Source organism: Pinus tabuliformis, chromosome 3_1 (assembly GCF_031772625.1).
Source record: "Pinus tabuliformis cultivar Carrire ecotype Pingquan chromosome 3_1, CPIR1, whole genome shotgun sequence".
In the NCBI taxonomy this organism is placed as follows: domain Eukaryota; kingdom Viridiplantae; phylum Streptophyta; class Pinopsida; order Pinales; family Pinaceae; genus Pinus; species Pinus tabuliformis.
In genome coordinates, this window is record NC_142301.1 from 518467083 (window position 1) to 518478871 (window position 11789).

Consider the following 11789-nt stretch of genomic DNA (forward strand, 5'->3'; position numbering starts at 1 on the left):
AATGGAAAGGTCACAAGAGAGAGTATGGATTCACTCGAATATCTCGAGAACAATTTTGAAGCACCTAAAATTTTTCCATGTGCTAGCCTACTTTCAAGAGATGATCAAGATATTAACTTTCAAGAGATGATTAAGATATTAACCTTATCCATGAAACTTTCATCTCCAGTGCCCTCAACTGGCCCATAATAAGTCTACCCATAGTCTAAACATGTTCAAGGTTCACATGAACCAAGACTGGAATGCCTAATTATCCATGTGGCCTCTTCTTATCAGCCTATGGCATAGGGCCTAAAGGCTTAACTCCTCCCTAGTACCCTTCATTGGCCCAAAACAAGTCTATCCACAATTCAAACATGTACGAGGATCACATGACCTAGGATGGAAATGCCTAATTATCCAAGTGGCCTCTTCTAGCCAATCTCTACTATAGGGCTTGAAGGCCCAAGTCCTTCCCTAACATCACACTAAGGTCTCTCTTCTAAGGCAAAGCTATGAATGTGTTAAGTTACACCAAGCCACAAGTCAAGGTAGATATGGATGGTGGGGTCTATCTAATGTTCTATACTAGGGGAGCATGTTGGATAGGGGGGTTATACCTTCACCTAAGAGGATGATGAGGGTGTAGCAATGGGTCACACCTATCTTGATGGAACCATAACCCACCCCTAGATTTCACCGATGTCAAGGTTTGTCAAATACAACAAACCATCTATCCATCAAATTGTCTAAAAATACTTGGTAAGGGCATCGGTCCATACAAATGCATTTCTTTGTGATTGGAAGTAGTATTCTAGTTTTTAAATTAATATATAATACCATCCGTTCTTATTTTAAAATGTTAAAATCTTTTCCCTAGATTTTATCTACACTACACTAATCCAATAATATTCGAACATTTTAACAATATAACCATAAAACCCTATAATATTCAAACATGTTAATTGGCCTTAAACATTTACAATAAAAATAACAATAATATGTCAATGTGGCTAATAAAAATTATAAAACTTAACTCTTCTATTTAAAAAAGAAAAATTAGTGACTTCAACCCTACATGAATTTCAGTGTTACTTTTCTAATTTTAAAATGGGTGGTTCACGTGATGATGTTGAATTTAAATTTTGTTCATGCGATGATACTCATCTCAATTCAATATACTCTATTTTAAGAAGGAAAAAATATTTTTTTCCAGATGAACAGTCTCTTGTAATGCTGGCCTCAAATGTATCTCAATTTACTTAAAATATTTCTAAACGGTGCGATGTGGTCTGTCGCGATGGACTCCAGCTTATCAAATTAAAACAGCGGAATTGTTGAGACGGCTCACTCTATAGCTGAGTATGAAGTCTGCGCTGCAACTAGCTGCCTACATCATTGCTGAGGCACTTGCAACAGCATTCAAACATGTGAATACACTTAGCCCTACCACAGCACAGGGCATTCGGGCATTCTGTATGTGCATGAATTTTCCTGGTAATGTCTTATAGTTGCTATAAATTAATTCCAATCTCACCTGACATTGTCATTGATCGTTTGTAAGAACCGCATAGCAGTTGCAGGTAGCACTTCATGAATCCATACATTTCATTTCGTTATTGACAGTATGTAGGGTTCTTATTCTTCCACAGATAATGGGACAGTAAGCTTTTGAAATTTGTTTGGCAGACATATTTACATAACAGTAATTCTTCTGCTTAAGATGACAGCACTGTAAGTGTAAATCACTGAATTGTTTGATTATATATTTGATTTATTATATCAAAACTTGTACCTGATTTACCTAAATATTTTCCATGGCGTCGTATTGTTCGATTGCAGCTATTTAATTCCACCAGTTCTCACCTCCAAATCAGAGCCTCCTCCATTGTTTGACGGAACGACCAGGTGGGTATGTAAATTTTTATTGTTACTGCATTTTGTTATTGAGTATTTATCTTAATTATCACTTTCTGTTGGAATGTGTATTGTATCATACTGTATTTCGTGATTACATACTGAATTTGATCTGGGGTTTGCAGTTAGTGATTACATACTGAATTTGATCTGGGGTTTGCAGATTGTATATCTGCTTGACATGCCCATATGCCCAGCGAGTTTGGAGTGCCAGGAACATCAAGGTTTTTATCGTGTTGATCCCCTGTTTTGTGTTGGTAGGTCTTGTATTGATATGAGATATTATTATCCATTTATTGAAACGATTGAAAACAAAATGTAGGGTCTTAGTGAGATTCAGATAGTTCCGATTGATTTGCAAGACAAGCCAGCATGGTACAAGGATAAAGTTTATCCTCCGAACAAGGTAGGCTTGTGTTTCTATATTTATCTAATTTTAATTTTCAAAATGGTAGGTCCTGGTTTTACCTAAGATCAGCTAACAAGGAACACGCTGCACACGAACAAACAGGGTAGCAATAGTTTGGTCATCGATAAAGGGGTATTTAATTTGGCTCAATATATTTTATATATGACCAAGTAAACAGGGGTGGGGATCTTAAGGTTATTGCCTGAGCTGGATAAGGATATTACCTTGCCAAATTTGAAGCCTATCTCGCCACAGACCAAAATCTCAGAATTACATGTTGGCTACAGATTGAAAAATGTGTTCTTTTGTAATTATATTTTCATTATTTTAGTGAAAGACATGCCAAGGATTGAAGAGTGGCAATTTTTGGAGTCTATGCAGAAATCGGGGATTTGTCAACTGCAACTTGAATCTAATAAGTGATATATGAGATAATCTACTGTTGCTTAGGGTTCAAATGCAACTCCAACCTAAGAAACACACACTTCTCACTCTAGCTAGATAGGTTTGAAGCTGATGATTCAAATGCTAGATAGGCACCCTCCCACTGTGGGTTGAGAGGCTGCAATGAGTTTTTGATCATCACGGTTTTAGCCTTTTACAATTTGGGCGTGGACTAAGAAAAAACAACCAACAGAGATTTGACATTGATTTTAACATTCCCAGTCAACTAGGATGTCTTACTTCTTGTGTGTTTGGAGTGTGATCATGTTTAAATTGGTGTTAACTTTCAAGCAAGGAATGTGCAGAAATAGAAATGCCAAATGTGAAATGTTACAAAAGGGCCAAATGTCTGCAAGATATAGAACGGAACTTGCAAATAACTGACTATTTTCATTTTTTCAGGTTCCTTCTATGGAGCACAATGGCAAGGTCATAGGAGAGAGTCTGGATTTACTCCAGTACCTCGAGAACAATTTTGAAGGACCTAAGCTTTTTCCCACGGTATGTACTAGCCTACCTGAATATTGTTATTTTAGGTCATTAACAAAATCAAAGTGTCTGAATGGTTGCACTTGGTATTTATCAATTTTAGTTTATAATGTTGAAGCACTTAGAGATATTTTCAGGGAAGCAAGGTAGGGTTGGAACCTTACCTGTAATACCCTGAGGAGTTATTGTCTTGCTTTACCGTTACCTTTACCTTTAACTTTAGAGTCTATGCTCTGAAAATCGTTTGCCATTAAACAGGATCCTGCGAAAAAAGAGGCAGCAGATGAGTTACTGAAGTATGTAGATACTTTTACAAACACTATATTCACCGCTTTGGCCAAGCCGGAGCCTGAGTCTGCACAAGAAGCTGGTAAGAACAATTTTTCCAGCAGCGATCTCTTGCATTTTAATAAGATTTCTTATCTTCAACGAAATATAAATGCACTTCCCATCATGGCAGTGCCTGCTCTTGATTATTTGGAAAATGCTCTGGGAAAGTTTGCTGATGGGCCTTTCCTTTTGGGTCAATTCAGTGGGGTAAACCATCTTTATTTTTTGTTTGCCATTTGACCTTATATATTATATTGTGATTCCAATTGACAATTAAGAAATGTATACCATTACTGCAGGTTGACATTGCATATGGTACTTTCGTTGAAAGATATAAAGTTGTGTTTCCTGCATTTAAGAATTATGATATCACAGCTGATAAGCCGAAAGTATTGAACTGGATTCACGTAAGTTAAGCTTCTCTTTTATTTGCATTACTTCCTAAATTCAGCGGTGCAAAAATGAATTGTTTCGATTGTTTAATCGAATTTTTGCTTATGTGATAAAAATGCTTAATGGCATTCTGGCTCGAATACAGGAATTAAATAAGTTTGAAGGGTATGCGAAAACAGTTCCTGGTCCCGAGAAAATTGTTGAAGCATACAAAAAGATACTGGTAGATCGACTCTAATGATACATACTTGTGAATAAAGTTGATTCACAATGCATCCTTTATACATCTTTTCTTATATTGCATTGCCAAAGTGTGATGTGATATAAAATATTGTAAACTCATTTTTCTTTATTGTTAAGCAGGCTCATTATGCAAAACTACTGTGATGGCCGGATGTAGAATTGATCGAACGCTGCATATATATAGTATAATAAGATCTCCTGAGGATAACTTGTTATAACTTTTGTAGTTGCAAAAGTTTTGATGATACTTCGGATGCCGCTGTCTATAAGCTGGCATGTGTGGAGTTACAATAAATTAATAGAATTATTATCCTAAATTTCTCAATGTGTTTATTAGATTTTTCTGTCGAGAAATGCGGTTAGGATTTTGGTAAGTTGTCATTTTTCTTATTGACATGCATTGCAATTTAATTTCCATGAAAATACATAATTGAATAATGTATAACCAGATTTTCATGAAAACAAATAAACAATCACATTTTAGCTGGTAAATTTAGATTTCATGAAAATAACCAGTTCTGTTCAATTTGATTTTCATGAAAACGAATATAATAAAAAATAATATTATTTTATTTTATTTTTAAGTCAGAAAGAGATGTTTTAATGTTTTTTTTAATAATATTTTGACTCGATCATTAAAAATAATAATAATAACAATAATCATTTAAACATCATTTTTAAACCCAAAATTTTGAGAACCGGAGATTCTGCCATCTACCGAGCATCTGGCTGTTCCCTGCTTTTTTTGGGTTTTTTTTCTCATGAAAAAAAAACAGACAATCTTTCATTAAATATAAAAGGTAGCTACATATTCTAAAATCTGCAGACCCCACTGTTTTACATGCAGCAAAAAAGGACATTACATACTCAATGAAATGTTAATTGGTTGAAACCCTGCACAAATGTTTGATATAAGCAAATAAGCCGAAAATGTTGATAGGCTTAGACCTGCTTTGGACAAGCATAATCCTTACTCCACTCCAAATAAGAGTTGCAGTGTACGGATTAGGATACTGTGCAGGAAAGCATGCCTTATGAATAGAAAAGGCAAAAGATAACGGTGTTTTAATTGCCATATGCAAGGCCTTCACAGATTGCCCCATGACAGCATAAAATGAACTAACAATATAAAACACGCATCCATAACAGAAAAGGTAAAAGAGCAGCAAACATGCATTCATCCAAAAAATTGCAGCCAAATAGTATATATCTTCTTCCATTAATCATAGAATTTAATAATAGTGTGGTGACATTTAAATGGGGGTTATAGTGGTGGGTATTGCTAAATTCTGTCACCACACTATTAGTATTGCTAATTGCAATGTGGGTTATAACTCTGAAATCACACTATTAGTATTGTGAATTGCAATGGGTTATATTTCCGAAATTATTGTATAATAGATTTAAAAAAATTAATAATAATAAAAATCAAGAATATATTATTTTTATGTTTTATTTAAAAAAATTACGAAAAAAACTAAATAGAATGAAATTGATATTTGATTTAAAAACTCTAAAATGTCCGGACACTCGCTATGGAGATGACTCGCTGTTAATTAAACTCACATCGTGATAGTGATTCATTCGAAATTCAAGAGAGTGTTGAGCTTGGCTTGCACCGGCAACGCCATCCTCGGCTTCTTGACGCCAATTTCGCCTAATTTCTTGGTTTATTTGATACTCTGTCTATTATCCGACGACATATTTGAAACGAGCGTGATGCCCATCTTCTTGATGCTCGTCGAGATTCGCGTTCGAATCCAATGAAAAACCAGGAGCGAGAGTGAGCGGGGAAGTTGTGAGTGGAATGAAGCTAGCGTGTGTAGTCTAGGAAGTTGTGAGTGGCATGAAGCTAGCGTGTGTAGTCTGCTGAGACCTTTTTATACTTTAAAAATTTACAACAATAATAAAACTAAAGTGACATATTATTTCGTTTACATTAGAAACACCTCATAAAAGAATTACATAATACACTGTGACATTAAACTCATCTCGATTCATAGTGATATTTACCAAATCAATATAAAACCACAATTGCCATAAACTTTTTGTTTTTAATAATGAACACTTGTGATTAATATTTATTTAAACAATATATAAATATATTCTATTTACTTATCATAAAAAAGTTAATTACATAAATTAGTTATTTTTAAAATTATTATAAATTTACTTAATTACATAAATTAGTTATTTTTAAAATTATTATAAATTTACTTAATTACATAAATTAGTTATTTTTAAAATTATTATAAATTTTATTATATAAAATAAAAATATTTAAAATAATTTTTAGATTATATATATGAATTAAATACTCAAAAAAATCGAATTATTTAAATAATATTTATCACAATTAAAATAAATCTTTAACAGATTTCAAACCTATTAAAAAAAAAATTGCAAACATATGAGAGTTACTTGCATATGAGTACAAAAACAAATTCTAAAAACATAACATATGAGACTTACTCGCATATGAGACTACGAAAAACACATTAACAAAAAAAGGAAATTCAAAAAACATTTAATATGATGATCAATGTCTACTTCAATTTCCTTTTCTAGTCTCACTAATCTTTGGCGCGAAAGGAAAATATAATAAGTTCAAGTTAAACAATAAAACTCACATATTATTGTGTTCTTTGAAGACATCCAATATAATAAGTTCGAGTTAAACAATAAAACTGCGATATAGATTTCAAACAACATAATCTAATTCCTCCCTAATACACATATATGATCTTGGCTTAGAGCAAGGTTTTCTTCTTTAAAATAGGATCGCCATCTTGCAGATAGACATTTAAGTAAACATCTCGATGACCACCATGAACGCCATTTCTTTTATAACGATGAGTTGCAGGTTTGTTAGATCGATTATATGCAGCTGAAATTTACAAGGTTTATAGTGGATCGATTATATGACGCTGAAAGTTACAAGGTTTATACTGGAGATTAAATTCTAAATTTAAGTGTGATGGCTAGTCCACTGATTGTTAAAACATTGTTAAAACTGTAAATTGGTGATCAAATCTTGGGATCGTTGTGATGATTAGATCTTCAGATCTAAAAATGGCAGATCTAATTTTTAACAAAACTAAAGAAACCACTCAAAGCTAGGATAGGAAGTGCAGAGCATCTTCTGAACTCGATAAACCCGAGCGCGCACGTCATGTTTAGGCCCACGAGCTTGACTTGGATGAACCAGAACAGGAATCTATCATTATTGGTGTCGATTCCACTGTAGATTTTCCATGGCATGCTTACAATAACTTTGAATTGTGTGTGTAAACCTAACCAAAGTCGGTGACTCATGGTTTCGGTGAAGATAGTGATAATGTCTCTAGGTTTAAATAAGCGCGTTGTCAAACGATCCTGGAATTTTGAGGAATGCATTGAACCCATATAAGAAATTGTAGGAGTTGTATGAGCTGTGCACACGCAAGCTTATTAGCTTTTGCGTTTTTTTTGTGTTTAAAATCTTTGTTTTTTTAACTTTTTTCTTTCCAACCTTGTTTTTTATGAGTTTTTTTGGTGAGCTTTTGTGGTTTCTTGATTTTCTGTTTTCGCTTTCTTGATTTTCCGTTGTTTCGTTTTCTAATTCAAATCAGATCAACAGTTGAAAGTGTATCCCCTGATCGCATCAGGGGAAAAGTGTTGACGAATAAGTAACAGATCAACAGTTGAAAGTGTATCCCCTGATCGCATCAGGGGAAAAGTGTTGACGAATAAGTAAGTTGATACATAGGAAGGCCTATCGGCCAAATTAAGACAGCGGAACTGTTGAGGCGACTCACTCTTTCGCTGACTATGGCAACTAGCTGCCTACGTCATTGCTGAGGCACTTGCAACTGCATTCAAACATGTGAATACACTAAGCCCTACCACAGCACAGGGCATTCGGGCATTCTGTATGTGCATGAATTTTCCTGGTAATGTCTTATAGTTGCTATAAATTAATTCCAATCTCACCTGACATTGTCAAGGATCGTTTGTAAGAACCGCATAGCAGTTGCAGGTAGCACTTCGTGAATCCATCCATTTCATTTCGTTATTGACAGTATGTAGGGTTCTTATTCTTCCACAGATAATGGGACAGTAAGCTTTTGAAATTTGTTTGGCAGACATATCTACATAACAGTAATTCTCCTGCTTAAGATGGCAGCACTGTAAGTATAAATCATTGAATTGTTTGATTATATATTTGATTTATTATATCAAAACTTGTACCTGATTTACCCAAATATTTTCCATGGCGTCGTATTGCTCGATTGCAGCTATTTAATTCCACCCGTTCTCACCTCTAAATCAGAGCCTCCTCCATTGTTTGATGGAACGACCAGGTGGGTATCTAAATTTTTATTGTTACTGCATTTTGTTATTGAGTATTTATCTTAATTATCACTTTATGTTGGAATGTGTATTGTATCATACTGTATTTAGTGATTACGTACTGAATTTGATCTGGGGTTTGCAGTTAGTGATTACATACTGAATTTGATCTGGGGTTTGCAGATTGTATATCAGCTTGACATGCCCCCATGCCCAGCGAGTTTGGAGTGCCAGGAACATCAAGGTTTTTATCGTGTTGATCCCCTGTTTTGTGTTGGTAGGTCTTGTATTGATATGAGATATTATTATCCATTTATTGAAACGATTGAAAACAAAATGCAGGGTCTTAGTGAGATTCAGATAGTTCCGATTGATTTGCGAGACAGGCCAGCATGGTACAAGGATAAAGTTTATCCTCCCAACAAGGTAGGCTCGTGTTTCTAAATTTATCTAATTTTATTTTTCAGAATGTTGGGTCCTGGTTTTACCGAAGATCAGGCAACGAGGAACACGCTTGCACATGAGCAAACAGGCTAGCAATAGTTTGGTCATCGATAAAGGGGTATTTAATTTGGCTCAATATATGTTATATATGACCAAGTAAAGAGGGGTGGGGATCATAGTGTTATTGCCTGAGCTGGATAAGGCTATTACCTTGCCAAATTTGGAGCCTATCTTGCCACAGACCAAAATCTCAGAATTACATGTACCTTGTAGTTGTGCTGGCTACAAATTGGAAAATGTGTTCTTTTATAATTATATTTTCATTATTTTAGTGAAAGACATGACAAGGGTTGAAGGGTGGCAATTTTTGGAGTCTATGCAGAAATCGAGGATTTGTCAGCCGCAACTTGAATCTAATTAGTAATAAGTGATATATGAGATAATGCACTGTTAGTTAGGGTTCAAATGCAACTCCGACCTTGAGAAACACACACTTCTCACTCTGGCTAGATAGGTTTGAAGCCGGGGTTTCAAATGCAACTCCAACTTTATGAGGCACCCTCCCACTGTGGATTGAGAGGCTGCAATGAGTTTTTGATCATCACGGCTTTAGCCTTTTACAATTTCGGCGTGGACTAAGAAAAAACAACAGAGATTTGACATTAATTTTAACATTCCCAGTCAACTAGGATGACTTACTTCTTGTGTGTTTGGAGTGTGATCATGTTTAAATTGGTGTTAACTTTCAAGAAAGGAATGTGCAGAAATAGAAATGCCAAATGTTGAATGTTACAAAAGGGCCAAATGTCTGCAAGATATTGAATGGAACTTGCAAATAACTGACTATTTTCATTTTTTCAGGTTCCTTCTATGGAGCACAATGGCAAGGTCATAGGAGAGAGTCTGGATTTACTCCAGTACCTCGAGAACAATTTTGAAGGACCTAAGCTTTTTCCCACGGTATGTACTAGCCTACCTGAATATTGTTATTTTAGGTCATTAACAAAATCAAAGTGTCTGAATGGTTGCACTTGGTATTTATCAATTTTAGTTTATAATGTTGAAGCACTTAGAAATACTTTCAGGGAAGCAAGGTAGGGTTGGAACCTTACCTGTAATACCCTGAGGAGTTATTGTCTAGCTTTACCTTTACCTTTAGAGTCTATGCTCTGAAAATCGTTTGCCATTAAACAGGATCCTGCGAAAAAAGAGGCTGCAGATGAGTTACTGAAGTATGTAGATACTTTTACAAACACTATATTCACCGCTTTGGCCAAGCCGGAGCCTGAGTCTGCACAAGAAGCTGGTTAGAACAATTTTTCCAGCAGCGATCTCTTGCATTTTAATAAGATTTCTTATCTTCAACGAATTACAAAGAATCTGGATTAATAGAAATGCACTTCCCATCATGGCAGTGCCTGCTCTTGAATATTTGGAAAATGCTCTGGGAAAGTTTGCTGATGGGCCTTTCCTTTTGGGTCAATTCAGTGGGGTAAGCCATCTTTATATTTTGTTTGCCATTTGACCTTATATTATATTGTAATTCCAATAGACAATTAAGAGATGTATACCATTACTGCAGGTGGACATTGCATATGGTACTTTCTTTGAAAGATATAAAGTTGTGTTTCCTGCATTGAAGAATTATGATATCACAGCTGATAGGCCGAAAGTATTGAACTGGATTCAGGTAAGTTAAGCTTCTCTTTTATTTGCATTACTTCCTAAATTCAGCGGTGCAAAAATGAATGGTTTTCGATTGTTTAATCGAATGTTTGCTTATGTGATAAAAATGCTTAATGGCATTCTGGCTTGAATACAGGAATTGAATAAGATTGAAGGGTATACGAAAACAGTTCCTGGTCCCGAGAAAATTGTTGAAACATACAAAAAGGCTCTAATGAGACATACTTGTGAATAAAGTTGATTCACAACGCATCCTTTATACATCTTTTCTTATATTGCATTGCCAAAGTGTGATGTGATATAAAAGATTTTAAACTCATTTTTCTTTATTGTTAAACAGGCTCATTATGCAAAACTAATGTGATAGCCGGATGTAGAATTGATCGAACGCTGCATATATATAGTATAATAAGATCTCCTGAGGATAACTTGTTATAACTTTTGTAGTTGCAAAAGTTTTGATGATACTTCGGATGCCGCTGTCTATAAGCTGGCATGTGTGGAGTTACAATAAATTAATAGAATTATTATCCTAAATATCTCAATGTGTTATATTAGATTTTTCTGTCGAGAAATGCGGTTAGGATTTCGGTAAGTTGTCATTTTTCTTATTGACATGGATTGCAATTTAATTTACATGAAAATACATAATTGAATAATGTATAACCAGGTTTTCATGAAAACAAACAAACAATCACATTTTAGCTGGTAAATTTAGATTTTATGAAAATAACCAGTTCTGTTAAATTTGATTTTCATGAAAACGAATATATTAAAAAATAATATTATTTTATTTTATTTTTAAGTCAGGAAGAGATGTCCTAATGTCTTGTTTTGTTAATAATATTTTGACTCGATCATAAAAATAAAAATAAAAAATAATCATTTAACCATAATTTTTAAACCCAAAATTTTGAGAACCCATGATTTTATTTTTTCTGCCATCTACTGAGCATCTGGCTGTTCCCTGTTTTTTCGGGTTTTTTTTTCTCAAGTGAAAAAAACAGACCATCTTTCATTAAATATAAAAGGTAGCTACATATTCTAAAATCTGCAGGCCCCAATGTTCTACATACAGCAAAAAAGGACATTACAAATGCTCTCTGCTGAGACTAATATTCAA

At 34.4% G+C, this 11789-nt stretch overlaps 2 protein-coding genes across 7 annotated transcripts; both read left to right on the forward strand.

Annotated features, from left to right (window-relative positions):
- Positions 1 to 1281: 1281 nt before the first annotated feature.
- On the forward strand, positions 1282 to 4551 carry LOC149188089 (glutathione S-transferase L3-like). 5 transcript variants are annotated; one of them, XM_089411566.1, is made up of 11 exons: positions 1293 to 1562; positions 1669 to 1713; positions 1822 to 1887; positions 2060 to 2120; positions 2219 to 2302; positions 3152 to 3250; positions 3497 to 3608; positions 3699 to 3775; positions 3868 to 3975; positions 4107 to 4184; positions 4325 to 4536. In XM_089411566.1, exons 2-11 carry the CDS (start codon positions 1703 to 1705, stop codon positions 4346 to 4348), a joined length of 720 nt encoding a protein of 239 aa, XP_089267692.1. In that variant the 5' UTR covers positions 1293 to 1562; positions 1669 to 1702; the 3' UTR covers positions 4349 to 4536. The 5 variants fall into 5 exon arrangements, with proteins under 5 accessions (XP_089267695.1, XP_089267692.1, XP_089267691.1 ...); XM_089411565.1 differs by having other exon boundaries at positions 1293 to 1476; positions 1632 to 1713; positions 4325 to 4535; XM_089411567.1 differs by having other exon boundaries at positions 1294 to 1455; positions 1632 to 1713.
- Positions 4552 to 7882: 3331 nt separating this feature from the next.
- LOC149188090 (glutathione S-transferase L3-like) lies at positions 7883 to 11203 on the forward strand. 2 transcript variants are annotated; one of them, XM_089411571.1, is made up of 10 exons: positions 7883 to 8136; positions 8292 to 8373; positions 8482 to 8547; positions 8720 to 8780; positions 8879 to 8962; positions 9842 to 9940; positions 10175 to 10286; positions 10396 to 10472; positions 10563 to 10670; positions 10803 to 11203. In XM_089411571.1, exons 2-10 carry the CDS (start codon positions 8363 to 8365, stop codon positions 10899 to 10901), a joined length of 717 nt encoding a protein of 238 aa, XP_089267697.1. In that variant the 5' UTR covers positions 7883 to 8136; positions 8292 to 8362; the 3' UTR covers positions 10902 to 11203. The 2 variants fall into 2 exon arrangements, with proteins under 2 accessions (XP_089267697.1, XP_089267696.1); XM_089411570.1 differs by having other exon boundaries at positions 7884 to 8222; positions 8329 to 8373.
- Positions 11204 to 11789: the final 586 nt, after the last annotated feature.

What these genes read in the sequence shown, in the direction of transcription:
- LOC149188089 (XM_089411566.1), top strand. An exon ending in TTGTTTGACGGAACGACCAG is followed by an intron (nt 1,888 to 2,059) that starts GTGGGTATGTAA and finishes TGGGGTTTGCAG; the next exon opens with ATTGTATATCTGCTTGACAT. An exon ending in AAGTTTATCCTCCGAACAAG is followed by an intron (nt 2,303 to 3,151) that starts GTAGGCTTGTGT and finishes TCATTTTTTCAG; the next exon opens with GTTCCTTCTATGGAGCACAA.
- LOC149188090 (XM_089411571.1), top strand. An exon ending in GGAGTGCCAGGAACATCAAG is followed by an intron (nt 8,781 to 8,878) that starts GTTTTTATCGTG and finishes AACAAAATGCAG; the next exon opens with GGTCTTAGTGAGATTCAGAT. An exon ending in AAGTATTGAACTGGATTCAG is followed by an intron (nt 10,671 to 10,802) that starts GTAAGTTAAGCT and finishes GCTTGAATACAG; the next exon opens with GAATTGAATAAGATTGAAGG.